At 47.6% G+C, this 27,956-nt stretch overlaps 3 protein-coding genes across 5 annotated transcripts; 1 reads left to right on the top strand and 2 right to left on the bottom strand.

The window, feature by feature from the left end:
- Positions 1-33: 33 nt before the first annotated feature.
- On the top strand, positions 34-7,094 carry GPATCH4 (G-patch domain containing 4). The gene is made up of 8 exons (XM_082391869.1): positions 34-169; positions 2,630-2,770; positions 3,238-3,311; positions 3,423-3,515; positions 3,616-3,702; positions 5,298-5,389; positions 5,649-5,699; positions 5,923-7,094. Exons 2-8 carry the CDS (start codon positions 2,692-2,694, stop codon positions 6,635-6,637), a joined length of 1,191 nt encoding a protein of 396 aa, XP_082247995.1. The 5' UTR covers positions 34-169; positions 2,630-2,691; the 3' UTR covers positions 6,638-7,094.
- Positions 6,981-10,291, bottom strand: NAXE (NAD(P)HX epimerase). 2 transcript variants are annotated; one of them, XM_082391899.1, is made up of 6 exons: positions 10,064-10,289; positions 9,809-9,917; positions 9,553-9,663; positions 9,361-9,474; positions 8,061-8,208; positions 6,981-7,739 (listed from the first exon to the last, which is right to left on the bottom strand). In XM_082391899.1, the coding sequence occupies exons 1-6, from the start codon at positions 10,243-10,245 to the stop codon at positions 7,537-7,539; spliced, it is 867 nt and encodes a 288-aa protein (XP_082248025.1). In that variant the 5' UTR covers positions 10,246-10,289; the 3' UTR covers positions 6,981-7,536. The 2 variants fall into 2 exon arrangements, with proteins under 2 accessions (XP_082248025.1, XP_082248026.1); XM_082391900.1 differs by lacking the exon at positions 9,553-9,663 and having other exon boundaries at positions 10,064-10,291.
- A 4,032-nt stretch (positions 10,292-14,323) lies between these two features.
- TTC24 (tetratricopeptide repeat domain 24) lies at positions 14,324-27,575 on the bottom strand. Of its 2 annotated transcripts, XM_082391860.1 has the most exons (11): positions 20,817-27,575; positions 18,956-19,665; positions 18,562-18,765; positions 17,820-17,948; positions 17,555-17,667; positions 17,101-17,199; positions 15,966-16,063; positions 15,709-15,809; positions 14,951-15,047; positions 14,627-14,782; positions 14,324-14,525 (listed from the first exon to the last, which is right to left on the bottom strand). In XM_082391860.1, the coding sequence occupies exons 2-11, from the start codon at positions 19,659-19,661 to the stop codon at positions 14,444-14,446; spliced, it is 1,785 nt and encodes a 594-aa protein (XP_082247986.1). In that variant the 5' UTR covers positions 19,662-19,665; positions 20,817-27,575; the 3' UTR covers positions 14,324-14,443. The 2 variants fall into 2 exon arrangements, with proteins under 2 accessions (XP_082247986.1, XP_082247985.1); XM_082391859.1 differs by having other exon boundaries at positions 18,956-27,575.
- Positions 27,576-27,956: the final 381 nt, after the last annotated feature.

The following is a 27,956-nucleotide window of genomic DNA, read 5'->3' on the forward strand; positions in this document are numbered from 1 at the left end:
CCCGAAATGGGCACAACACAGTTCCTCCGGGGACGACCGAGAGTTCGGTTCCGGCGTGCGTCTCTATGGTTTCAACAGCCTAGAACGACCGAAACGGCACTTCCGGGAAGATGGCGGCGCACAGATCACGTCTGGCACATGTTTCTGCGGAGAGGACCTTGCACTAACGGTAAGAGCTTACAGTCCCCCGAACGGTGGCTGTCGGAGCCCGGGCTCAGGAGCAAATGTGAGAGCAGGAGAGTAGTTTTACCCAAGTGAAACTGCGGGAGGAGGGCTGGAGTTTAGACCTCAGAGGAAGGAGGCCTAGGGAAAGGGTTGCCGGTTCTTTGGAATCGCTGTAAGGAAGGTGGCCCTGGGCCCCTTCTCCAGAAAACTCAGGTTGACTGGAAAGAAAACAGTTCCTGAAAGTGTGCTAGAAGCCTTCACAAAGACTGTGGCGCACAGCCTGGGATCTAGTTGCTTCTGTCCAGTTATCCGTTCTAGGTTGGTTAAAGCAATTACCATCTATGTCACTCAGTTCAACGAATGATGACTGAACGCATTCTCGATTCTTGGAGTTGCATTAAGTACACCGGGGTTGGGTAATAAAACCAGGGCGTATAGTTTCGAATTACTGCGACAAGGGACAGGCAGTGGTAGGTTTTACAGCGTAAAGTACAAACGTCTATGAGACTGAGGAATGTAGTGATTAAGAACGCCAGTTCTGGAATGCCTGAGATCCTGGATCTGCTACTTGCCAGCTGTTTGATTTGGACAAGTAACTAAACTTCTCAGCGCCATTTGTCAATTACCAAAAAAAAAAAAAAAAAAACCTCCTAATAGGGTTGTTGGGAGGATTAAATGAAATAATGTGTGTGCAGCAATTAGCAGCAGGCTGGCATTGAGTAAATGCACGTGTTGTTGGTTGTTGTTATTGAAATCTGGGGGCTAATAGATTAGAAATAACTTCTGAGAAGAAGCAGAGGTTTGAGGTGGCCTCAAAGGCCTCAGTGTTTGAATTTTACTTCTCTTGCATTATCAAGAAGCAAGATAGGGCCATTTCTTCACTCAGTGCTTTTCTGTTGGGACTCTCAAGGTGTCAATTAGGTTTTCAAGTAATCATCCTTCACAGTAGAAATGTGAACAGAAATGTGATTCATCCTAAATTTGCTACTCTTCATACCTAACCAGACTGGTCATCGTTGTTAAGCCTAATATGTAATGTTTAGGAGGGGTGACTTGATGTGTCTGACTTTTTTTTTTTTATTAGCATACTCACTAGACATTCTTAAACACAACTGAAAGTTTTAGCCTTTGGAGTTGTCACTTGGGGAGGCCAGAGGGTTACTCCAGGAGTGCCATTAATCAGCTTTTAAAATGGTCTGCAATGCCTGTAATAAATGATCTTAGTACAAGTTAACTTTAGTGACTCAAGTCAGCAGTGATAGTCTTAGTTTTGAATGTCTTATGTAATAAGCCATCTTAACCGTTTCAGAGACAAATTTGGTATATAAGTCGGACAGTGCCATTGTGGAGTCCAAAATGAGGAACACCTGAACGACTCTAAAGAAATGCAACTACAGTTGACAAACAACACAGATTTGAACTGCATGGGTCCACTTACATGTGGATTTTTTTCAATAAATATTACAGTACTACATAATCAGTGGTTAGTTGAATCCTGGGATGCGGAAGGCTAGTATGGGACTTGAGCATCCATGGGTTTTGCTATCCACAGCAGGTCCTGGAACAAATCCCCTGCTGATACTGAGGGATGACTGTAGTTGGGAATGTGATAGAAAGTGGGCCACTCTGGAGTCAGGCAACCTGAGCTCATATTCCAGCTCCATCTCTTACCAGCTGTGTAACCCCAGGCAAAAAACCCTTTGTAAAATAAGGATAAGGTGTATCTCACAGGACTGTCAGAATTAAATGAGACAGTATAGCAATATGTGTAACCCCTCTGTTACGCTTTAAATGCTCAATAAGAGTGCCCTTCCTAAGCTGGACAGTTTCAAAAGGGGTGCTCCAACAAGACTGAAAGACAGTGGGGAAGAGGCACGTAGCCTTCACATTGAGAGGACAGTGTAAATGCCGGGGCACAGGTATAGGATATGGGCTCTATTAAGTACTGTTGTCTTATAACTCAGGTTAACAAGCACCTCCTTGCTTTGTTTTTACGTGGTAATAAATCGTGGGAGATGCTATCAGGTAGTGGTAAAGAGTGGGGACTCTGCAGACAAGCTTCCTGGGTTTGAGTTCTACATGTATCAGCTGTGTGACCTTGAGCAAGTCACCTAACCTCTTTAGGCTTTAGTTTCCTCATTTGTAAAACAGGGATATAATACTTTTCTGAATGTAAAGTTCAGAAAATCTTCCCGGGCTGGGAAGAGTACACGAAATGATCCATGTAAAATCTTAGCACAGCCTGGCATGTAGTGAATTCTCCATACATTTGGGTGTTATTAATACCAGGTCTCCTTGGCTTTCAACATGTTGACATTGACCTCTCAGTGGTCGGACAGGGAGCTCCCCAAGGACCAGGCCTATTTCCTCTGTCTCTGCTCCAGCTTCAGGAAAGAGTTCTTATAAGAGCAGTCAGGATGGATTTGATGGATGACTTGGGCACTTTCTTTTTTTCCTCTTAAAGGGAAGATAGTGACCCCTTCTCTTCTCTGGTGAGGGCCTGAGGACAGTGACTCTTTTCTCACCATGAGTGTCACCCCAGAGGTCAAGAGTCGTGGGATGAAGTTTGCTGAGGAGCAGCTGCTAAAGCATGGATGGACTCAAGGTGATTCCCATGGGGCCCTTTTCACATCCCCCCAACTCCCTCACTACCCTCTGCCCAGGGAAGAGGCATCATCCTGGATTAACCCCTATGTAGTCCGTTCAACGGGAGGAGGAAAGTTAGTTTAAAGGGAAATTTGCAGAAGAAAATTGCTGACATTTCCAGAAAAGGGAAGAAGGGAAGAAATATGATGGTGGATAGTGAGAAAGAAGTGGTTCGGAGGACTGGGAGGGGGAGGAAGAGACACGACTTCTGTCCTGAGAGAATTATGAAGGAAAGATAGTTTGGGCTCAAAGATGGGAGGACTGCATGGCGAGGTGCTAGAAGGAGTGCAACTGGGAGGGCTTCCAGGATGGACGGAGCATGCCCAAAGTTAGATATGTGGAATGGCAAGGAGTGGCATGTGCTGGGGGTGCCTTGTGAGGGCTTGGGGCAGGAGTGGAATAAGCCAAATCATTCACTGTTTGCAGGCAAAGGCCTGGGCCGGAAGGAGAATGGCATCACCCAGGCCCTCAGGGTAACGCTGAAGCAGGACACTCATGGGGTAAGACTGGGCAGGCTGAGGGAGGTCAGTGTGGATGGGAGAGGGGGGCCTTGAGGATAGGGGGAGGGAGGGGAATGACAGGTCCTGAGTTCATACTTCTTCCTCTGGCAGGTGGGACACGACCCTGCCAAAGAGTTCACAAACTACTGGTGGAATGATCTCTTCAACAAGACTGCGGCCAGCTTGGTAGTGAAAACTGGGCAGGTATAAGCTCTAATAGTAGGCACATGAACCATGAGGGCCTGGGACATGTGGGGGTGAGGGAGACATGGCATGTCACCCACTGACGGATACTCCCCCACAGGATGGAGTACAGATAAGGTGCCTGTCTAAGGAGACCACCCGTCATGATCATGCCAAGCCCAACCTGCTGTATCAGAAGTTTGTGAAGGTATTAGAGGCTGGGGGTGAGATGGCCCATCCTTTTTTCCTTCCCTGGTCTCCCCTGGGGCCTGAACAATTGCCTTGTACGCCCTACCTATTCTCAGGACTGTCCTAACAGTGGGTTCCTGTGACCAACCTCGCTGTTGCTTACCTAGACTGCCCAGACCCTCAGCAAGAATTGAAATCTTCAGGTTGAATGTATCCCTGCCATCTGCTGAGGGGGCAGCAACAGGGAGTGGGAGGTGGGGCACAGTCAGGAGCTGTCAGAGCAGGGCAGGGAGGGGATGTCTAATTCAGAGGGCTTAGAAGTCGGAGGAGACTTGCAAGATTATCTGATCCATTGTCCTTATTTTGCAGATGTGGCCAAAAGGGGGGAAGGTGGCTCGCTGAAGAGCCCACAGCTGGCTAGTAATGGCAGACAGGACTAGAACCCAGGTGTTGAGACTCCCCTTTTCTAGCCCGCCAATAGAAGGGAGCTAACATTTAACGATCCTCTATTACGTCCTTAAGGGCTCTATGTATTATCTAGCAAATCCTTCCCATTCATCTCTGTGGCCATCTTCTGCCCCAGTTCAGACCATCATCCTCTCCTGCCTCATTTCTTTCACAGCCTCATAACTATACTCCTCACTCTAGTCTCAAACGCCACCGCGATTAGTTCATCCTCCACAAAGCATCCAGTGTTCTCTGAAAAACACAAATTTCATTCTGTCACTGGCTCCTCCTTGACCTAGGATGACACAGTCCAGATGTGTCAGACTGGCTCACATGGCCCTTCATGCCTTGTCCCTGCCTTCTTTCTTAGCCTGTCTCTCGCCACCTCTCAGGACCTCTACACTTTAGCCAGATGGAATCTGAATCTTTTCAAGGTACCATGTTTTTTCACTTTCAAGTTTTTGCACATGCTATTCCCTCTGCCTGGGACATTCTGCTTCCTTTGCCCCTTTACCTGCTGACCTTTTTCTTGTCTTCCAGAGCTCAGCTCCTTGTAGTAACTATTCCCCAAACCCTGAAGCCTGAGTAGGGTACCCTTCCTCTAGCACAGACAACACTTTCATCATCGTTTTCTATGTTCTGACATATTCCTTTACCCCTCAACCATGTAGATTCCATCTGGGCTGGAACCATCTCATCCTTATTCCACTCTATCCCCAACTTCTTAGCCCAAAGTAGGTTCTTAACCTGGTTAAAGTACTGTGCATAGGTATGGGGGAGGGGCATGAAAAGTAGCATCTTTATTGTCCGTTACTGGCACCATGGGATGACTGCCAGGGGGCACTTGTCCCACTGTGAAGACCTGATGACCCAGAGCACTTCTTCCTCCCTTCCTGTTCTGTCCACTAGCTGGCTGTGAGCCAGGGAGGCCAGGACTGCCCCCACCCCACCCACCCCCAACTGCAGCCCACCTCCTGCCCAAGTTGATGTATGCAGTTTGGCACACCTCTGTGTGGGGCTGCAAGGAGTGATGTTGGGGGCTGACAAATTTGTGCCAGTGGCTGTTCAGGGTGGCAGTGGCACCACTGCTCTTCCCTTTCCAGGAGGGAAGAGCAATGGTGGTGGTGCTGAGTGGGCCTTGTCCACCCCCATGATTCCTCCTTCTAGACGGCCACACTGACTTCAAGTGGGGAGAAGCCAGACAAGGACTTGGAAAGCTGCAGTGATGACGACAGCCAGGGGCCCAAGCCTGCAAAGATGTGAGACTTCTTTTTAGTGCTAGGGGCATGTGGGAGGAGATGCCTTCCAATCTCAAAAGAAAGGACCAAGTGTAATGCTTGACTGTGGGCTTCTTCAGGGTGGAAATGTGTTGTACTCATCTTTGTATCCCCTACACCTAGAAAAGTGCCGGGTCCTGAATAGGAACTCAGTGCTGAAGGAATGTTTTAGAGGGAAGGAGAGGTCAAGCCTTTCCACCAGATCTGTTTGTAATTCCTGATTCCTGCCCTTCTCCAACAGTCTGACTGATGAGATGCTGCTCCAAGCCTGTGAGGGGCGAACAGCACACAAGTAAGTAGCGGTTAGCTTCTTGGGCTCCCTTCTTTTCTCCCCATCACAAGCCCACCCCTGTGCCACTCTTTTCACCCCAGAGAAAGTGATTCCTATTCTCTGCCCATTTCTGAAGCTGCCTGAAGACAGGCAGCTCCTCCCTTACGAACTTTCCCTGCAGTCTCAGAGATTAGGCCTGTTTTCCCCAATACCCTCCCTCTGACTTGGGCCCCATCTATTTCAGGGCTGCCCGTCTTGGGATCACGATGAAGGCTAAGCTTGCTCGGTTAGAGGCCCAGGAGCAGGCCTTCCTGGCTTGTCTCAAAGGCCAGGACCCTGGGGTCCCTCAACTGCAGTCTGAGAGCAAGCCCCCACAAAAAAAGAAAAAGAAAAGGAAGCAGAAAGAGGAGGAAGAGGCTACGGCAACTGAAAGGAATGCAGAAGAGTACCCAGAACACACTGATCAGAGTGTCAGGAAAAGCAAGAAGAAGAAAAGACGGCATCAAGAAGAAGGTGTCACAGATGAGAGAGAGGGAACAGCTGTAAGGCATGAGGAAGAAGAGACCACAGGAACAAGTGGGCTTGGGGAATTGAAAAACAGAGAACAAACTGATCAGTCCCTCAGGAAAAGGAAGAAGAAGAGGAGGCAGCATGAGGAAGACTTGAACATGGAGGAGGCTGTTGTAGATGGTGGGACCAGAGAAGCAGAAAGCAGATCATGCAGTGATCGGAAAAGTAGGAGAAGCAAGAAGAAAAGACAGCGGCATCAGGAGGAGGAGGACGTCTTGCGTGTAAGGGATAAAGGAGATGAGGAAGATGGCAGGACTAGGACAGCAGAGAGCAAGGCATACACGGGCTCAAGTGGCAGAGGTAAGAAGAGGCAGAAGCAACCAGAGGAGGAAAGACCTGGAGTCCACACTGACCAGAGAGCAAAAAAGAAACAGAAGAAGAGAAACTGAAGGCCAGGTCAAGATGCAGCCCAATCGAGTCCTCTTCAGGAGTTGAAGCCTCAGAGACCTGAGTTGGTGCAGGTCTTGTGCACCCTCTCAGTGAGGAGTCCCTCCCAAGGAGGAAACAGCTCTGGAACAGTAGTCCGCTGAGAGGAGAGCGGTAGTGCCGTGTCTGACTTGAGGGAGCAGGCACATTTCCCCCTTACAGCGTCTAACCCAGAGATGGTGAACTCAAGCACCTGCAGGGACCGGGCAGCTAAGGGACAAGGATGCTGGGGGCTGTGGGAACGGGAATGCAGACAGCCTCTGAAGGGGCATCTTGGCCAAAAGAAGCTGAAAATATAGACCTATGAGAAATGTACTGATTTTTTAATTTTGTGAAGGCTAAGAAAAACATGCAAATTCAGCCCATAGGTTGCCAGTTTCTAACTATACCAAATTGAATAAACATTAGCTTGGTCTCCTAGCCTATATATAAGTCCTGACTGTCATCTCCATTCTCAGCCTGAGAAGGTCCTGAATACAAGTTAGTTTCCTTAGAGGCCTCTGAAGAAATTCCTTCTGTTAACTTCCTGTAGTCTTGCTATGCTGTTAAGTGGAAGGAGAAAGTTTAGAGAACCTCACCCAGCTCCCTGTCTGCATCCCTGATAAGAATTGTGTGTGTGTAAAGGACAGCACACCTCACTTGGGAGCCTTTCTTAGCATCTGAAAGTGAATTGTCATTGCCCCCAAATGTCATAGCAACCCCTCTTGCATATTGTTCCCCCAGAGAGAGGGCACCACATCTCCAGTGTTGCTCTCTGGCTCCTGCCATCTCTTAACCTTTATTGCCAGAAGAGCTCCCAGGACTCCACAGCTCTGGGAGAGAGGAACTAAATCTATTGGGAAGAATGCCCGCCCACCTTCCCTCACTGCAGACGATAGACACACTCGGTGTCAGGGTAGGGTGGCAGGTTCAGCTGGTACTTCTTTTCCAGAGCAGGAGGCACGAAACGACCCCCCAGGTAGTGGTAGCGACCAGTAAACTGGGTTGCAGACTTTTTGGGTGCTGTCAGGGAGATGAGCAAGTCTGGCTGGATCCCTCCAGAGTTTCCCTTCTCCACATCCCATCCTGAAAAGAAGGTGGTATTCAGAAAGAGCGGAAAAGACCAGATGTCCAGTCCCCTTCCACACCTTGCTCTACTCTAGTCCTAAAAGAGTGGGAAGCCCCCTGGGTCCCCACCTGAGGAAATCGTGTCCATGTATGCCTGGGCTCTGGTCTCTGACAGTCACTGTAAAGGGCATTCCTGAACTCTTTGCTCCCCAGCCCTACTTTGGCTGTGGTATGTGCCTCTACACTTGGTCTGAACCTTGAGTCAAGAACCAGGACTCCTAGTACCTACCTCAAGGCAGGGCAGGGCCCCAATCCCCCCAACCTCCTTGGACCCAGCACCTGAGGGAATGTCGATGCTGGCAATGGGCACGGTGAGTCCATTCAGGAGACTCAGGATGCTGCGGAATGGCTCCCGAACATCACCCTTGAAGCTGAAGCCAAAGATGGCATCCACCACCAGCTCGTATAGTTCATCAATCAGCATGGGCTGTGGCAGAGCAGAAAAAGGAAAGGATGTCAGAGCCGGCAGCTGCATAAAGAACCCTTAACAGGAGAGGGCTGTCCTTTGTACCCACAGACCATTCACATAGGCACAAATATAATTTTATCTCATTCAGATGGCATTCTGAGGCCTAGAGTTAAGTGCAAGTGGGTCACTGATTGAGGCCAAGCTGAGTCCAGTCACATTTTCTGTTCTGAGGGCCTGCCAACCATTGGGGAGGCTACAGTGTAGGACAGCCTGAGACTTGGAAGTCAGGAGGGACAGGTTCTGGTCTTGGCTCTGCCGTGATCTGGTTCTGTGACTTTGTACAAATCACTTCCCTTCTCTTGCATCTCAGTCTCTTCACCTGTAAAATGTGTTAAGGAATTTTAAAAAGAAGTTCTCAAGTTTCCCACTCCTAAATCCAAGATCTGAAACATCTGAAGAAAGGGTTTAGGATGAGGCAGTGACTTCAGCTCCCAGGAGATGCAGATGATGTGTTTACTGCAAGCTAGGCGAAGAGGAACTGGCTGCAGAGTTACAGGAGTGGGGCTTCCCTGGTGGCACAGTGGTTAAGAATCCGCCTGCCAATGCAGGGGACACGGGTTTGAGCCCTGCTCTGGGAAGATCCCACATGCTGTGGAGCAACTAAGCCCGTGCCCCACAACTACTGAGCCCTGCGCTCTAGAGTCCACGAGCCACAACTACTGAAGCCCACGTGCCACAACTACTGAAGCCCGCGCACCTAGAACCCGTGCTCTGCAACAAGAGAAGCCCGCGCACCGCAACACAGAGTAGCCCCCGCTCACCGCAACTAGAGAAAGCCCGCACGCAGCAACGAAGACTCAATGCAGCCAAAAACAAATGAATAAATAAATAAATTTTTTAAAAAAAGTGACCAGGGGAAATTAAGGGGAAATGAAGCTGTAGAGAAGGAGTGTTGGGAACTCATGGAGCACGCCTTACGGAGAAGGCTCTTACACCACTTCCATTCAGATACCATGCTTTAGGCATCTTCTGTGTCAGGCACTATCCCTGCCCTCTAAGAGTTAATCCTCTAGAAAGGAAGATAAGCAAATGAGCTCAGCCTGGAAAGGTGAGGGAAGAGCAGAACACAGGCAGCAGTATTGAGGAGGGCAGTGAACTGGAACCACCTACCTGTGGGGGCATTTCACCAAGGAAAGGGATGTCCATTTTCTGGCACTGGGTCACCAGTGCAGTGAAGAGTGGCTTGTTAGGCCTTTTAGGATAATAGATGGTTGGCTGGTAGCCCTGTGAGGAAAGGAAAGGGGTGATTCAAGCCCAGGTCCTGGAAACCTCATACCCGACAGCCCTTCCCCGCATACTCACAAAGAGTTTGAGGTGTCGAGCACAGACCAGGCCATCTCCTCCGTTATTCCCAGGGCCGCAGATGACCAGGACAGTAGGGGGACTCCTGGACAAGGACGTGGGGGGATATGCCTGAAGGCAGAGTCAAAGGGGATTCAGAGGGGCTTTGGGCAGTGACAGCCCAGTCTCGGCCTGGCCGTCCCTCCCACTTCATTGAGCCTAGGCCAGGTGGCTTGCACAGTGACTTGCCCCTTGGGTGGAGAGTTGTGCCACTGACCTTGGCAATGGCTGTGGCACAGCTCAGCCCGGCCAGCTCCATAAGTTGGTCCACGCTGAACTGGTACTCGTTAAACAGCTCCTGGTCCACGGCCTGGGCCTCCTCCTGGCTGAGGAAACCCACAACCTGAGTCCCCGCCCCTCAGGTGTTCCGTCGCGCAGGCGGCGCGGCCCAGGTCCCGCCCCTGGGAGGGGGGTCCTTCCACCCAAGTCCCGCTACCCGCGTGCCCGCCCAGAGAGCACGTGCCCGTCCAACCTCAGGTACTTCACTGCTGAGCTCGCCATGACCTCTGAGTCCCCGCGGCCACCCGAGATCAGCCGCTGCGGCCCCCACCAGGTGGCTCCCGCGCGACAGGCGCCGGCCTGGACTCTGAGGAGCGATAGGCGCGAGCCCGCAACCAGCAGCCCGAGCCCCAGGAGCGCCCGCAGCCCGGACATTCAGTTCTCAGAGCGCGCGCCCCCGCCCCGCGCCCGCCTCCCCCCAACCCCCGCCCCCGCCCCCGCCCCGGCGCATGCGCGGCCCCTCGCCCCGCCCCCGAGAGGCCGGGGCCGCGCGCACCGCTGACGGAAGCTGTTGTGGGGCTGGCGGGACCGGTAGTGGGACTCCACCGCTCCTTCGCGCGTTACTGTGCGCGCCAGCGCCCCGGGTGCACTCCCGCCCCGGCCCCACCTCGTTCGGGCGCCTTGCCTAGATGCCAGCCCTTCGCGGGAGCATTTTCATGTTGCCTCACAGATGACCCAAAGTGCTTTGCTTCCAACCGCCCTTTAATAATTCTTGTTTTTCGTAGCTCTTTCAGGAAGCTGTATAGCATAGCAGTTAGCCCGGGTTCCTCCCCTACCACTTAGTGACTGAGTGAACATGGCTCTCCAGGTTTCAGTCTCCTGTCTATAAAATGGGGATACGAGTACATACTTCATGGGGTGGTAATCCATGCAAAGCCGTCGACAGCGCCTGGTACATAGGGCTCAATAAATTAATGTTCTTATTCACACTGCTAAGCATTTCATATAACTTAGGACCCCTCTCCCCACCAAATTAGCTTCCCCTATCTCTGTTTACCAGGATAGCACGCTGTACTTCCCTAATCATACATAATACTTATCGCTATTTATCGGGTAATAGCTGTGGAAATAGAAAACCATAAACCTTAAATAGGTTGAGTATGCCAAGATTAAAAATGTAGTTGAAACCCTAGACTCCAGGTCACGATAATATTTCAAGAAAAACCTGGAGAGGAAGACTAAACTTGTAACCCAAGAGCTTTTAAGAATGCAAACACACTCCTGCCGAGTTAAGAGAGAAGTTTGGGGAATAACAGACCGGTTACATTAAGGCACTAAGATAAAGATAATTATCCAGGTGGAATGAAGGGCTTGGGTTTTTGTGGGGGTTTTTTTTCCGTTTTCCATTATGGTTTATTACAGGATTGAAGGTCTTGTTTTTATGCTAGTATATTCTTTTTCTGTATCATGAATTCCATTCCCGGCTAGTTCACTGAGAAAACAAGAACCCCTCCTGCTTTTAACTACTCCTCTGATAGTCTCCTTTTTAATTATAAGAGGTTTAACATCTCCTATGGGTTGTACCCTTGGCCTTCATCTATGTTTGTTTTACATGTTTGTTGTGGGAAATTGAATGTATCAGACTGGGATTGTGGTGGACAATTGTTTTTGTTAGACTTTGTTTGTGGTTTACTCATTGAGTTTACTCATCTAAATTGAAATGTAGGGTTTACATTACAATTGGATGATCTTATACAAGACCTCATTAACTTTGTTTTATAACTTCACCGGTATATATGTAGTTTCACTTTTATATATTAGTCAAGACTCCCTACAGGCCTACTTGAGAAAATTAATTTGGTAATTCTGAAGATTCATTTCTAAAACACAATGTGAAGGATGCTTCTTAGACATAGATAACATTTTGAGTTTATGTGCCCAGTGCTGACATGAATCATCTCATTTCATCCTCACAACTCTGTTATTATCCCCATTTTACAGATGAGAAAACTGAGGCTCAAAGATGTTGAGTGACATGTCCAATGATACAGTGATAGCTGTCAGTGGAGCTAGGATCCAAGCAGCTTGACCTAGAGTATGTAGTCTTTTTTTTTGTAAGGGCTGCTGTGTATGCAGTGATCTTCAGTGTTTTTATTTTTATTTATTTTTTAAATTAATGAACTTATTTATTTTTGCCTGCGTTGGGTGTTCGTTGCTGCGCATGGGCTTTCTCTAGTTGTGGCGAGCGGGGACTACTCTTTGTTGCGGTGCGCGGGCTTCTCATTGCATTGGCTTCTCTTGTTGCAGAGCATGGGCTCTAGGTGCACGGGCTTCAGTAGTTGTGGCGCGTGGGCTCAGTCGTTGTGGCTCGTGGGCTCTAGAGCACAGGCTCAGTAGTTGTGGTGCACAGGCTTAGTTGTTCCGCGGCAGGCATGTGGGATCTTCCCGGACCAGGGCTCAAACCCGTGTCCCCTGCATTGGCAGGCAGATTCTTAACCACTGCACCACCAGGGAAGCCCCTAGAGTATGTAGTCTTAAGCATTATTCTATGCTGAAATGCCTCTCCAAATGCAGAACTATGTAACTAAAGGGTTGTCAACTGCTGACTTCATTCTGATGAGACGTAACTATAAAATTATGACACACTCAGAGTTTATGAAACAGCCAAATGAGGGCTATCCTCAGGAAGGCAGTGCCCAAGTGCCCTAGTCCACCTTGCTGCCTTTCAGATTTTGGAGTTTTCTTTGGGAAATGCCTTCAAAACCAGTTTAAGAAGGGCATGTGGATTGAGCACCTGCTGAGTTCCAGATGCTTTACATATATTATCTAATTTAATCCTGTCCATCCTATGATGTATTTTTATCCTCATGTTAGAGATGAGAAATTGAGTAGCAGAGAGAAGTCGAGTAATTTTCCTAAGATAATATAGCTATGAAATGGTAGAGCCAATGATGGTTGATATTGGGTTGGCCTGACCCAGTAGCAATACTCTCGTGTGGCAGATGCTGCTACTTGTCCCTCAAAATCCATTCTCCTTCCTTCCTTCTCTATTTAAAGGCAATGTTCTATTGGTTTTTGTTACAGTCAGTGAATCTGCATCCCAATCAAGACATCTTGAATGCCTGACAAGATAATAAGCTCCATTTAGATAAGGAAGATTAACAGCTGTGTCCCCTGCACCTAGTTCTGTGCCTGGAACATAGTAGGTCCTCTACAAATATTTTAATGCATCCTCAAAATTTCATTGTGAAGTAATTCACAGTACAGTACATGCTCTTATCTGACATGACTGGGAGTAGATAATTTTATTTCAACTTAAAACAAAAAATACAGGGAATTCACCAGCAGTCCAGTGGTTAGGACTCCACGCTTTCCCTGCCGAGGGCCAGGGTTCAATCCCTGGTGGGGGAACTAAGATCCCACAAGCCACATGGCACGGCCAAAAAAACCCATTCATTTGCCATCTGTCAAAGTGTGACCAGGGTCTTGTCTTTGAGGATAGGGCCAAAGATTGTAGTTCTCCATTTTCTTTATCTCATAAACTTCACCACTTACATATCACCTGCAATTTGCAGTTTGTGTCCTTAAGGTGGAAAAAAAATTAATTGTATATTTGAAGCAAACTGAGTGCAAAATTCATCTAGATTTTTATGATTTTCCCCCAATCTGTAATAGTCTCTCTGCTTACATCTAATTCAACAGCAGTTTTTAAGGTGACTCACCTGAATCACGTCTTCTAAGGATTCAACTTAGTTTTCATAGAAACTGCTTGTTTTCACAGTCTTAGTTCATCAATTTAATTGAATTACAAATTACAATAACACAACTGGAATAAACACATTTGGTATCAAACACAACCAACTCGGTAAGCAATGGCTTAACTGGGGGAGTAGAACTGACTGCACAGCATTCTAGAAGGTACTCAACTCACTGCCTAGGTTTGAATCGCAGCTTCACTTACTAGTTGTGTGACCTGGGTGGCAAACCAGTTAACTTTTGTGCCTTGTTTTCCTCATCTGTGAAAGGGGATTCATCTGCTGTGAGGATTAAAGGAGAAGACACTTGTGAAGCACTTTGCAGAACAGTGTGTGGTATGTGCTAAGTGATCAGTGTTACATAATACTGTTGTTGCAGCTGCTGGCAGCAGTTTTGCTACAGGCCTGAGGGGCCTGTATCCAGCATCTGCTATGTTTCTTGGAGCAAGAGGAATGCATCCATTGGTTGGTTAAGGCGTATCTTCTGTAGCATTAGATCACCATTTCCCACGTGAGAAAATGGAGTCAGTGACTCCAAAGCCTCTTAACCAAGATGTCATAGTTTTAAGAACTGGCAAGGGCCTTAGCAATTGTGAGGTTTGAATCCAGAAGGAAAGGGGAGAAATTCACCATCCGTTTTCCATTTTTCTTTTGCTTATTGAGTCCAAAAATCCCAACGAGGAGCACACAGACCGCCTCAGTGCTGAGACTGCAAAGCCCTTGTCCAGCCTGCTCCGGAGCCCACTTTCTGACGTTGTATTCCGTGTCCATATAGTGCTCACTGGGAATGACTGGGAAGGGGCTCAGCCCCAGAAGCCCCTGAAGTGTGTATGTTGAGGAGGTACTGCAGGGGCCATGCTGTGGCCAGCAGGGGAGGGTCACATGATCCTGCAGAAGCCAGACTCAGTGGATCTCCTCTGAGGGTTCCTGCTGGGGGTTTCCCTGGGCTGTTTGGATGACCTGAAGGAGGCAGAGAGGGGCTTGCCAATGGGAGTGACTAGGGAGCGAACAGAAGGCAGCTTGCCCTGGCTCCAGTTTCTGTTACCCTCTCTGACCCTTACCTCTGCTCGCAGGCTCCAGGGCAGGAGGGAGTAGGCTTAAGCCGCCTGTCCCCCAATTCAGCAGGGCTCTCCCTTTCGCTGAGGCCTACACTCAGGCTGTGCAGGAGGCAGGGGACACCCTGGGCCTCCAGAGCCGGGTGAGGGCTGTTCAGATTGCTAAAGGGCAAAGACAAAGAGGCTCAAAGCACCATATCCCTAAGCACCAGACCACATCTTCCCCCAACTTTAACAGTGATCATGTTCCATTAAAGTCATCCAAAGCCATACCCTCTCCTACTTCTTTTATCTATTCTCCAGGCCTCTTCCCTTCCCCCAGGGACCCACCTCTTGCTGTGGGGGCCGTTGGTGACCAGAAGGCCAGGGTTCTCCATTCTGAGGGGGCCTTGGCCTCCAAATGAGAGATGGGCCCTGGGTCTTGGACCTGAATGGAGAGGACCAAACACATTCATCACAGGTCTCTCTGCACCAAGAACCATCATGGTGGAAACGAGACATCTTTGGGAGAAGAACAAGGAGGGTGGGTATCAGGGGATGTATTGGTTACTGTACACAGAGGAGACACCTGTACAGGGCAGGTGCTTGGCAAACCTGGGCCGACTAAAGTTGGGGATGATTCACCAGTGTCACTGATGCCTGGAAGAAAACACGCTGAAAAGAAGACATCAGTTAATTCAAGTCACCAAGTAGCAAGGAACTCTGTCCTCAGAGTGCCAAGCCTTTGGGGGAAGAGACTAGTAAACAGTAAGCTAAGATAAGAAAAGCATCCAGTGCCTGGCATGTAGTAGGTGTGAAAGCCTTGGTGCCCTAAGATACAAAGTTCTAGATGTTAGGAAAGCCTCAGAAGCAGGGAGGAAGAGGCGATTCAGGAAAGGGTTTAGGGGAAATGGGCCAGGGCCTTGAGAGACAAGCAGAAAGTGGGGAGGCCTGGTCCTGGGGTTGGGAATACAATGTGTGTGTGGGGCGGCCTCAGCATCAGACCTGAGGCGGGGAAATGACAGAGTGGGGCGTGGGGATAAAGGAAATGAGAGTCTCCCATTTGGGGGAAGGCGATGCACAGCTGGAAACAGCCTACTTAGACTCACGCTCCAGTCTTGGTGCCCAAGACGTCGTGAGAACATTCGCCGACTCTTCCTCTTTCCCCTCGTGGCCCTCCTCTAACTCATCTTCCCACCTGTTGGAAGATCTGTAGGGGCAGGGAACAGGGGGCAGAGTGGCACTCCAGCCAGATCCCCTCCTCCCCAGATCCCACTGGCCACTGACAGTCTGTGACACCTCCCAACACCCTCCAGAGGCCATACCCACACCTGAAGCTCTGTTCCTGCCTGCCCTACTCACTCACCTGTGCCGCACTCCTGCTGTGCCTTTTCCCACCCTGGCTGGGGTCCCCACCACAGGGCAGGCCCCACCTGGAGCCTGGGGCCCCCCTGGAGCTGAGGTCTGGGAATGAAGGGGAGTAAAGGGAATCAGTTTCAGAAAAATGGCCATCCCAGCTGTGGTTGTGGTATGCATGTATGTTCTCTCCACACACAATGGCCCCAGAGAGACAGAGAAGTGCTAGAGACAGCTGGGCTGTGCCTTGTGTCTGAGGATGAAATTACAGGGCAATGCCCTTTGTTGTGTTAAGGGCCCTGCTAGTAACTCTCAAGTTAGAACTCGGGCTCATGGACTATCAGACCTGGCCAGAGCTTAATGACCACCTCGTCCTGCTTGGGGCCTCCGGGACAAAGTCACACAAAGTCGGTGGCCAACTTCAGATGGAACCCAGCTCTTCTGACCCCCAATCCAGTCCTCTGCATATACCAGGCTAATTTAATTTTACTTGCAAATTATAAATATGGTGTCCTAGTCTTTCAAATAAGAGAACATAAAACCTAGTAAATAAATATAACAAATAGTAAAGTATAATTTCAATTCCTGGCGTAGGAGGTTGCCTGAGAAATCTCAGAGTGTAAGGGAGGAGGCAGCTGGAGAGACACTGACCTGCTGAGAGAGCTGGGAGGTAGCGAGAGGGGGAGAAGGAGTCAGAGAAGGAGGGACAAGGCTAGAGACCCACAGAGAAATGCCCCCTAGCGAAGGAGGGAGGGGAGAGAGGAACGTCCTTGGAGCACTGCTCCCATCCTGTGGCCCTTTGGGGAACTGCAGCCAAGGACAAACCTTTCCACCTGCTCACAGGTTTGGCTCAGTATCTTTGAAGGCACCCCTTGGCTTTCACCCACTGAGCTAGTTACCACTCAGCCAAGGCCCTGGCACAGCCCTAGTGTTGGAGACGTGCCACAATCCCCCGCCCACCTCCCCACCCCCAGGTGGCCTCTGGAAAGTGATATATGTCCCATATGCAGGCCCCAGGGCAGATGAACACAGATGAGCAGTCAAGTGCAGCAGCAGCCCTGAGGACAGCAGCTCTGCTCACCACCACCCCTTTCTCTGGGTAACCTCTCCCCACCCCCCGCTCCTTGTCTCAGGTGTCAGCTCACCAGGGTGTGGGTCGGGAGCAGCCCACCCCGGGCCAAGTGGGTCCTTATGGCGTCTGTCAGCTTGGCCACCAGCCGCTCTCGCACAGAATCTGGCTCCTTCTGGGGAGAGAGTGGATAACGGGGTAGCGGAGGAAGCCTGGGCTTTGTGGTCCTCTGGGGATCGGGGAAGAAAGAAACAGGAAAAGGGGAGGGAAGGGGACTTTGTCTCCCCTCTTTTCTAGCCCATCCCCATGCCTTTGCCAGGGTCCTGCCACCGCCTGCCCAGAATTGTGGACAGAGATGGACTCTTCCTCTCAATAGTGTCCCAGGACCTAGCACACAATGTGCTCAATGCACATTGGACGAGTGAATGAATGGTGGGGTGAAGGCAGGAATGTCAGCCAGAGAAAGGATAGCAGGAGAGCAGCTGGAGGGATACTGGGGAAGAGTTAGATTCCGGGATGGAGGGTCTCACCTGACACAGGGCCAGCGCTTCCTTATAGTACTTCAAAGCCTGGTCATGCTGCCCCAGTCTGGCTGCAGCAGCCCCCAGACCCTCACAGGCCTGCCATTGCCCCTTCACGTCCCCTGGGGAAGACAGCCTGAGATGTCCTCCCACAGGTCCCTACCCCTCCAGAGGTACTCCCCACCCCCAGTCCCCCTATCTGCCTCCCCACCAGCCCCAAGGATCCTCAACCTTTGCCCCACCCCAAGCCACCTGCAAACCCCCTCACCCTCACCAGTGTCCCGGGCAGCCTGCAGAGCATGTAGATAGTTGTCTCTGGCAGCCTTGTGGTCTCCCAGCTGGCTCAGTGCAAATGCCAGGCTTCCAAAGCTCCGGCCCTGCTCCCATCGCTGCCCCACAGAGCCTGGTGACAGAGCCCGCCCCATATTAAGAGAGGACTTTGGCTGCTGGGGCATCAGGACCCTACCCCCCAAAGACAATGGGAGGGTTGCCAGGAGTCCTTGTGCTCAACCCTGGCACACCTCCAGATGCACCACAGAGGCCTGAACGCTTGAAACCCAGCCTCTCCTCAGTCCTGAGCTTCGGCCTGAATGCCTCCCCCATGCTAGTTTGAGCCATGTATAAATCCAGGGAGTCAGGCGAGGCACGTATTAACAGCTCCATTTTTATACATGTAGAACCTGTATCTCAGAAAGCAAAAATGACTTGCTAAATGTCACAAAATCATTTAGAGGAAGCACTGGCTCCACTTCAGGCCTCCTCTACCAGCCAGGGCTCTTCCCTCTGCCCATTGTTGCCTTCCCAACCCCAGGCCTCAGCCTCTGGGCCCATGACCCTCTGTCCTGTCTGGCTATCCCATCTCCTGCACCCCCTGCACACCCTCACTGCCCTGTTCTGGACTTCCCAGTCCCATAATTAGTTCTAAACGTCCATCTACTCTTCAGCCTCCGGGCCCCAGCTGGAACCCCCTCTTAGTCCCTTGGCCCCAATCCCATTCCCCAGCCCCTGGTACCCACCGTGCGTGTCGGCAGCCTTCTGGTGAAACTCCCGGGCTTCCTGATAGTTGCCAAGGGCATTGTGGGCCATCCCAAGGTTTCTTAGCACCGTGGCCTCCTCTCCTGGCCCCCGGCACAGGGGCAGGGCTTGCCGGAAGGCCTCTGCTGCTAGCGGGAACAGCTGGAGCTGGGAATAGCCCAGGCCTAGGTCGTTATAGAGTTGCCCTAGAGGGCATGGCCAAGGTCAGTGGTAGCCAGGTCAGATGCAGCTGAAGCTGTACTGCTGCAGCCTCTGTCCCACTCTCCCAGGGTTCCCCCAGCCCTCAGAAATGCCTCTGCTTCCACCCCACTTCTCAGAGTATCACCAAGTCTTAATCTCCCCAGATCCCACACCTTCTCTGCCCAAAGGCCTCACCCAGCAGTCCTCGCTCAGTGCTCCTCTCAGCAAGCCTCCGGCTCTCCTCCAGCACCTGCACCACATCACCCACCCCGTGCTGCCCGCTCTTCAGCGTACAGCCCGCTGCAGCCCCCAGTGCCAGGGCTGCAGCCCGGGGCTGCCCTGCTTGGGCATAGGCCCGGCTCGCTTCCTGCAGGCAGTGGGCTGCTAGCTCAGGCTGTCCCAGAGCCTGGTAGCAGGCTCCCATTTTTGCCTGGGCTTGCCCCTGGTCACCTAGTGGCTGGTAGTGGCCCAGGGCCTTGTGATACCAAGCCAAAGCCTGAGGCAGGTCACCCAGGGCATGGTAAGCCAAAGCCACGTTGAAACACTGGTCGCCATGACACCCGCCCTGGGCTGTCTCTTGAGGTTGAGCTCGTAGGAGCAGCTCAAGCCCTCTGGCTGGGTCCCCAGTCTCCACGTAGGCAGCCCCCAGGTTGAAGGCACAGGCCCGGAGAACAGGGATGTCCCTGGTTTGTGGTGACTTGGAAGCCAGGAGGAAGGCCCTCTGGAAGCTGGTCAAGGCCTTGTGATTCTGACCAGCCAATAGGGCCCTGTGGCCAGCCCTGGTGAGGGCTTGGATGCTGGCCTCTTGCCGTGGCCACTTTCTTTTCTTCTTTTTCTTCTTGGAGCTTGAAGGCGAGGGCGAGGGCTCTTGCGGGGTATCCTCAGTGTTGAGGGAAGACATAGTGCTGACGATTGGGAGCAGAGGGGGCAGTATGTCATCCTTGGCTTCCTCCAAAGCACTATCCCTCTAGGCAATTCAGCTCTACCTCTGCCCTGGTGTGACCCTCAGGGTTTCAAGGATTTCTCTCTGCCATCTCACTTTGCTTCATCTGACCCGTTGAACACCATATTAACTCTCACTCTAATGTCCAGACTAATTTTTCGTCCTCCAAGGCTCACTTCAAGCTTCCTTCAGAAAGCCCCTCCCCTCAACCAACTGGGTCCCTCTTCTGTACTCCCATAGCACCTTATGTCCTTTATGGCATTTAACACACTGGGTTTAGGATTATTGACTTTCCTGTCTATCTCCCCTACAACTTGAAGGGTCTGGCACATAGTAGATTTTCAATATATGCTTATTGAATGAGATGAAAAAGTTTTATAGATCATTAGATTATTATTATGAATAAATGAATGGATGAACGAACAGAGCACATACAGGGCCTCTTCTCCACCATCTCCTTCACCCTGTGCCTCCAAAGACATCCACTCATGTCTAGGTTCTCCTGCTGTCTAATCTCAAGGTATAGTTCAAGTCAGCTCACCAAACAGTGAGCTCCTGCTGTGTGCCGGGAGCCACACAAGGCACTGGTGGCACAAAGCTGCATAGGCCATGGGATTGGCAAGGAGCCAACTTCCAGGAGCGGGGCTACTGTGTCTCCATTTACTGCTTACTACCTATCTCAAGGGGAGCCCCTTTCCCCCCTACCTCCTTGGCTTTCTGTCTGCTTGCTAGTTTCAGCCCCCCAACATCCTGCTCTGGTCTCCAGGGCACTCTTAAACCCAAATACATTTCTCTCATCAGCATGTGTTTCCCATTAGTATCTCTCCCCCAGAAAGGCAAAACCTTTTCATGAACTCTCCTCCCAAGAGACAGGAAAAGGAGTGGAAAGGATTCAGTAGCTGAGCTCTCAGCCCCTCCCATTTGCTTCTTCTTCTCCCTGTTTTTTTTTTTTTTCTTTAGGAGAAGCAGGCAGAAGTGATACATTTTCTTTTTAAAGAAACTCCCCCTGCTCCTAAGAACAGCCAGGAATCCTGTCTCTTTGAAGCCCGCATTCCTGAGGCGTTCCCGGCTGCCCCCACCAGGTCTTGGGGCCCCAGACACAAAACGCCTTACCTCCTTCGATCTTCTCTGTAGCTGGCTTTCTGGAATGGTCCCTCAGGCTAGGGTTACCTCCCTTATCTCTTAGCTCAGAGCCCCTGGGGTTCCCAGACAACCAGGTACCGCCCCCCACTCCTAGGGAATTCTTTGATTGACAGCTCAAATGCCCTATCTTAGTGCTGAACCCTGCTGGTGCTTGGGCACAGATACCTGGATTCCATTGCCCTTCCTGCCCCACCTCTCCCCACCCTTGCAGACACACGCATCAATCCTTCACTTCAGGCAAGAATCAAAGCATCAAGGGCTTGTTACTAGTCACAGTTTCAAAGATCATCTATCCCATTCCCTCATTTCACAGAGGAAGGGACCTCAGAAGAGCAGATGTAACTTGCCTGAGGTCACAGAGCACTCATGTAGCTGGGATTAGAGCCCAGGTTTTCTGATTCTGGGCTAACTAGCCTAAGGTCCCTTCCACTAACTGTGATTGCGAGCTTTAATGAGGCTTGGGTTGTCCCAGAAGTGAACCCTTTCACACATACACACACGAACACACACACACTCTTATACAATGTGCTTCTGTGTGGTAGTTTCACATTTGGAAACAGGGTGAAAGGTTGATGGTCAGGAAGGGCCTGGAGATCAGAAGAGCCTCTCTGCCCCCGGACTCCTTTTTCCAGCTCCACTGATCTGCAACCTCCAGGTTCTGCTTAATGAGAGGACAGCAGGCCCCAGGACAACCGGCACCTACTGCCCTAACTCACCAAGGGTGGCCTGCATCAGAAAGCAAATGTCCTCATTTATCTGGGAGAAAGGCCTCTTTTAAGCAGAGGCCATGGCCAGAAACAAAATTATAAGGAAGTACTTGGGCTCACCTGCATTTGCCAGGCAGCCTCTGCTGAGTGCCTGCTGCGTGCAGGCCTGGTGCTGTGTGCCACAGATGGTGCCCATGCCCGAGGCCGGCTCTCCTAGCAGCCTGCAGCTTCTGCCCACGGACTGGGCCTTCAGGATGCTACCACAGCATAGCCAGAGCCAAATATGCAGCTCAGTCTGTTGTTCACTGAGTAGCCTCTCTTAAGGGGAGAGGAGGATTTGGGGAGGGAGCAGGGACTGAAACCGTTCTCACCAAGGTTCCAATGACCTCTCAATGATCTAGTGATCATTTCTGAATCATTTTTCTTGTTTGATTCCCTGCTGTATCTGACATATCCTTGCAACTCTCTCCTCACTTGGTTCCATGACCCACTGTGTCCTGGCTGTCCTTCTCCTGTGCTGACAACTCCTTCTCCATCTCCTTTGCTTGCCCTCTGTCCACCTCTTTTTTTTTTTTTTTCACACACACACACACACACACACACACACACTGTATTTTATTTTTACAAGAGATAAATAGACTGACACCAAGCATTGTACATGGATGACCACAACAAAAGCAACAATGATTGCAATTACCAAACATGAAACACACTCATACTATGTCATAATATTGACATTCAGTCCAGTAATCCTCCACTGTAACAGCTCCTTTACTTTGCAGTGAAAATTGATTTGTATATTCTTTGCCTCTGAGTCCTTGTGGGATTTTTTTTTTTTTTAATTCAGACAGAAAGTCACAAAAATTATACTCACCCTCATCAGTTCACTCAGTCCCATGTAATTAATTTTTTTTTTCATCTTGATCTTTTGTTAGCACTTTTATGAGTTCATCAGTTTTTCATTAGAGTTCTGAAAATGCTTATTCATTCAGTTCAGCAGTACAGTCAGTTACCAGAAACCTGTACTTGTCAGAGTCTTTTCCATGAATTTCTTGAAGATGAAATCCTTTTATAGGAACATATTTGCAAAAGCATCAGAGTACACCCAGAACTGTCTGTAAATGACAAAAGACTTAAAAATGACCATGGTTAAAGATTTGATGAAAGTTCATACTAATGCAGTTGACAAGAAAATTAGTTATTTCTGAGATATACATTTTAAAGTAATAACTAGGATTATGACTTATAACATTATACCAGAACATATAAGATCTTTAGAAATTTCATGTAATGTCTGAAACATTTATATTAACATATTTCCATACAAATAACCCAATGAAAGTTTAGTATTAGTTGTTTTGTTTGTTTGTTTTTTTATACTGCAAGTTCTTATTAGGCATCAATTTTATACACATCAGTGTATACATGTCAATCCCAATCGCCCAATTCAGCACACCACCATCCCCACCCCACCGCAGTTTTCCCCCCTTGGTGTCCATATGTCTGTTCTCTACATCTGTGTCTCAACTTCTGCCCTGCAAACCGGCTCATCTGTACCATTTTTCTAGGTTCCACATACACGCATTAATATACGATATTTGTTTTTCTCTTTCTGACTTACTTCACTCTGTATGACAGTCTCTAGATCCATCCACGTCTCAACAAATGACTCAATTTCGTTCCTTTTTATGGCTGAGTAATATTCCATTGTATATATGTACCACATCTTCTTTATCCATTCGTCTGTCGATGGGCATTTAGGTTGCTTCCATGACCTGGCTATTGTAAATAGTGCTGCAATGAACATTGGGGTGCATGTGTCTTTTTGAATTATGGTTTTCTCTGGGTATATGCCCAGTAGTGGGATTGCTGGATCATATGGTAATTCTATTTTTAGTTTTTTAAGGAACCTCCATATTGTTCTCCATAGTGGCCATATCAATTTACATTCCCACCAACAGTGCAAGAGGGTTCCCTTTTCTCCACACCCTCTCCAGCATTTGTTGTTTGTAGATTTTCTGATGATGCCCATTCTAACTGGTGTGAGGTGATACCTCATTGTAGTTTTGATTTGCATTTCTCTAATAATTAGTGATGTTGAGCATCTTTTCATGTTTTCGTGGCCGTCTGTATGTCTTCTTTGGAGAAATGTCTATTTAGGTCTTCTGCCCATTTTTGGATTGGGGTGTTTGTTTCTTTAACATTGAGCTGAATGAGCTGTTTATATATTTTGGAGATTAATCCTTTGTCCGTTGATTCGTTTGCAAATATTTTCTCCCATTCTGAGGGTTGTTTTTTCGTCTTGTTTATGGTTTCCTTTGCTGTGCAAAAGCTTTGAAGTGTCATTACGTCCCATTTGTTTATTTTTGTTTTTATTTCCAGTACTCTAGGAGGTGGATCAAAAAAGATCTTGCTGTGATTTATGTCAAAGACTGTTCTTCCTATGTTTTCCTCTAAGAGTTTTATAGTGTCCAGTCTTACATTTAGGTCTCTAATCCATTTTGAGTTTATTTTTGTGTATGGTGTTAGGGAGTATTCTAATTTCATTCTTTTACATGTAGCTGTCCAGTTTTCCCAGCACCACTTATTGAAGAGACTGTCTTTTCTCCATTGTATATCTTTGCCTCCTTTGTCATAGATTAGTTGACCATAGGTGCGTGGGTTTATCTCTGGGCTTTCTATCTTGTTCCATTGATCTATGTTTCTGTTTTTGTGCCAGTACCATATTGTCTTGATTACTGTAGCTTTGTAGTATAGTCTGAAGTCAGGGAGTCTGATTCCTCCAGCTCCGTTTTTTTCCCTCAAGACTGCTTTGGCTATTCGGGGTCTTTTGTGTCTCCATACAAATTTTAAGATGATTTGTTCTAGCTCTGTAAAAAATGCCATTGGTAATTTGATAGGGATTGCATTGAATCTGTAGATTGCTTTGGGTAGTATAGTCATTTTCACAATGTTGATTCTTCCAATCCAAGAACATGGTATATCTCTCCATCTGTTGGTATCATCTTTAATTTCTTTCATCAGTGTCTTATAGTTTTCTGCATACAGGTCTTTTGTCTCCCTAGGTAGGTTTATTCCTAGGTATTTTATTCTTTTTGTTGCAATGGTAAATGGGAGTGTTTCCATAATTTCTCTTTCAGATTTTTCATCATTAGTGTATAGGAATGCAAGAGATTTCTGTGCATTAATTTTGTATCCTGCAACTTTACCATATTCATTAATTAGCTCTAGCAGTTTTCTGGTGGCAGTTTTAGGATTCTCTATGTATAGTATCATGTCATCTGCAAATACTGACAGTTTTACTTCTTCTTTTCCAATTTGTATTCCTTTTATTTTTTTCTTCTCTGATTGCCATGGCAAGGACTTCCAGAACTATGTTGAATAATAGTGGTGAGAGTGGACATCCTTGTCTCGTTCCTGACCTTAGAGGAAATGCTTTCAATGTTTCACCATTGAGAATGATGTTTGCTGTGGGTTTGTCATATATGGCCTTTATTATGTTGAGGTAGGTTCCCTCTATGCCCACTTTCTGGGGAGTTTTTATCATAAATGGGTGTTGAATTTTGTCAAAAGCTTTTTCTGCATCTATTGAGATGATCATATGGTTTTTATTCTTCAATTTGTTAATATGGTGTATCACATTGATTGATTTGCGTATATTGAAGAATCCCTGCATCCCTGGGATAAATCCCACTTGATCGTGGTGTATGATCCTTTTAATGTGCTGTTGGATTCTGTTTGCTAGTATTTTGTTGAGGATTTTTGCATCTATATTCATTAGTGATATTGGTCTGTAATTTTTTTTTGTAGTGTCTTTGTCTGGTTTTGGTATCAGGGTGATGGTGGCCTCATAGAATGAGTTTGGGAGTGTTCCTTCCTCTGCAATTTTTTGGAAGAGTTTGAGAAGGATAGGTGTTAGCTCTTCTCTAAATGTTTGATAGAATTCACCTGTGAAGCCATCTGGTCCTGGACTTTTGTTTGTTGGAAGATTTTTAATCACAGTTTCAATTTCATTACTTGTGATTGGTCTGTTCATATTTTCTGTTTCTTCCTGGTTCCGTCTTGGAAGGTTATACCTTTCTAAGAATTTGTCCATTTCTTCCAGGTTGTCCATTTTATTGGCATAGAGTTGCTTGTAGTAGTCTCTTATGATGCTTTGTATTTCTGAGGTGTCTGTTGTAACTTCTCCTTTTTCATTTCTGATTTTATTGATTTGAGTCCTCTCCCTCTTTTTCTTGATGAGTCTGGCTGATGGCTTATCAATTTTGTTTATCTTCTCAAAGAACCAGCTTTTAGTTTTATTGATCTTTGCTATTGTTTTCTTTGTTTCTATTTCATTTATTTCCACTCTGATCTTTATGATTTCTTTCCTTCTGCTAACTTTGGGTTTTGTTTGTTGTTCTTTCTCTAGTTTCTTTAGGTGTAAGGTTAGATTGTTTATTTGAGATTTTTCTTGTTTCTTTAGGTAGGCTTGTATAGCTATAAACTTCCCTCTTAGAACTGCTTTTGCTGCATCCCATAGGTTTTGGGTCATCGTGTTTTCATTGTCATTTGTCTCTAGGTATTTTTTGATTTCCTCTTTGATTTCTTCAGTGATCTCTTGGTTATTTAATAATGTATTGTTTAGCCTCCATGTGTTTGTGTTTTTTACGTTTTTTCCCCTGTAATTCATTTCTAATCTCATAGCGTTGTGGTCAGAAAAGATGCTTGATATGATTTCAATTTTCTTAAATTTACTGAGGCTTGATTTGTGACCCAAGATGTGATCTATCTTGGAGAATGTTCCGTGCGCACTTGAGAAGAACGTGTAATCTGCTGTTTTTGGATGGAATGTCCTATAAATATCAATTAAATCTATCTGGTCTATTGTGTCATTTAAAGCTTCTGTTTCCTTATTTATTTTCATTTTGGATGATCTGTCCATTGGTGTAAGTGAGGTGTTAAAGTCCCCCACTATGATTGTGTTACTGTTGATTCCCTCTTTTATAGCTGTTAGCAGTTGCCTTATGTATTGAGGTGCTCCTATGTTGGGTGCATATATATTTATAATTGTTATATCTTCTTCTTGGATTGATCCCTTGATCATTATGTAGTGTCCTTCCTTGTCTCTTGTAACATTCTTTATTTTAAAGTCTATTTTATCTGATATGAGTATAGCTACTCCAGCTTTCTTTTGATTTCCATTTGCATGGAATATCTTTTTCCATCCCCTCACTTTCAGTCTGTATGTGTCCCTAGGTCTGAAGTGGGTCTCTTGTAGACAGCATATATATGGGTCTTGTTTTTGTATCCATTCAGCAAGCCTGTGTCTTTTGGTTGGAGCATTTAATCCATTCACGTTTAAGGTAATTATCGATATGTATGTTCCTATGACCATTTTCTTAATTGTTTTGGGTTTGTTTTTGTAGGTCCTTTTCTTCTCTTGTGTTTCCCACTTAGAGAAGTTCCTTTAGCATTTGTTGTAGAGCTGGTTTGGTGGTGCTGAATTCTCTTAGCTTTTGCTTGTCTGTAAAGCTTTTGATTTCTCCATCAAATCTAAATGAGATCCTTGCCAGGTAGAGTAATCTTGGTTGTAGGTTCTTCCCTTTCATCACTTTAAGTATATCATGCCACTCCCTTCTGGCTTGTAGAGTTCTGCTGAGAAATCAGCTGTTAACCTTATGGGAGTTCCCTTGTATGTTATTTGTCGTTTTTCCCTTGCTGCTTTCAATAATTTTTCTTTGTCTTTAATTTTTGCCACTTTGATTACTATGTGTCTTGGCGTGTTTCTCCTTGGGTTTATCCTGTATGGGACTCTCTGTGCTTCCTGGACTTGGGTGGCTATTTCCTTTCCCATGTTAGGGAAGTTTTCGACTATAATCTCTTCAAATATTTTCTCTGGTCCTTTCTCTCTCTCTTCTCCTTCTGGGACCCCTATAATGCAAATGTTGTTGCTTTTAATGTTGTCCCAGAGGTCTCTTAGGCTGTCTTCATTTCTTTTCATTCTGTTTTCTTTAGTCTGTTCCACAGCAGTGAATTCCACCATTCTGTCTTCCAAGTCACATATCCATTCTTCTGCCTCAGTTATTCTGCTATTGATTCCTTCTAGTGTAGTTTTCATTTCAGTTATTGTATTGGTCATCTCTGTTTGTTCTTTAATTCTTCTAGGTCTTTGTTAATCATTTCTTGCATCTTCTCAATCTTTGCCTCCATTCTTATTCCGAGGTCCTGGATCATCTTCACTATCTTTATTCTGAATTCTTTTTCTGGAAGGTTGCCTATCTCCACTTCATTTAGTTGTTTTTCTGGGGGTTTTTCTTGTTCCTTCATCTGGTATATAGCCCTCTGCCTTTTCATCTTGTCTATCTTTCTGTAAATGTGGTTTTTGGTCCACAGGCTGCAGGATTGTAGTTTTTCTTGCTTC

The sequence above is a fragment of the Balaenoptera borealis genome (genome assembly GCF_965194805.1).
Source record: "Balaenoptera borealis genome assembly, chromosome: 1".
NCBI classification, from domain to species: Eukaryota; Metazoa; Chordata; class Mammalia; order Artiodactyla; family Balaenopteridae; genus Balaenoptera; species Balaenoptera borealis.

Coding starts and splice junctions, on each gene's coding strand:
- TTC24 (XM_082391860.1), bottom strand. CDS start 19,661: ATGTCTTCCCTCAACACTGAGGATACCCCGCAAGAGCCCTCGCCCTCG. Junction 17,668..17,819: donor GCAGGCTGCCCGGGACACTG/GTGAGGGTGAGG, acceptor TGTCTTCCCCAG/GGGACGTGAAGGGGCAATGG. Junction 15,810..15,965: donor ACAGCAGGAGTGCGGCACAG/GTGAGTGAGTAG, acceptor CTGCCCCTACAG/ATCTTCCAACAGGTGGGAAG.
- NAXE (XM_082391899.1), bottom strand. CDS start 10,245: ATGTCCGGGCTGCGGGCGCTCCTGGGGCTCGGGCTGCTGGTTGCGGGC. Junction 9,475..9,552: donor CTCGACACCTCAAACTCTTT/GTGAGTATGCGG, acceptor CTTTCCTCACAG/GGCTACCAGCCAACCATCTA. Junction 8,209..9,360: donor TTGGTGAAATGCCCCCACAG/GTAGGTGGTTCC, acceptor GCTCTGCCACAG/CCCATGCTGATTGATGAACT.
- GPATCH4 (XM_082391869.1), top strand. CDS start 2,692: ATGAGTGTCACCCCAGAGGTCAAGAGTCGTGGGATGAAGTTTGCTGAG. Junction 3,703..5,297: donor TGTATCAGAAGTTTGTGAAG/GTATTAGAGGCT, acceptor TCCTCCTTCTAG/ACGGCCACACTGACTTCAAG. Junction 5,390..5,648: donor GGGCCCAAGCCTGCAAAGAT/GTGAGACTTCTT, acceptor CTTCTCCAACAG/TCTGACTGATGAGATGCTGC.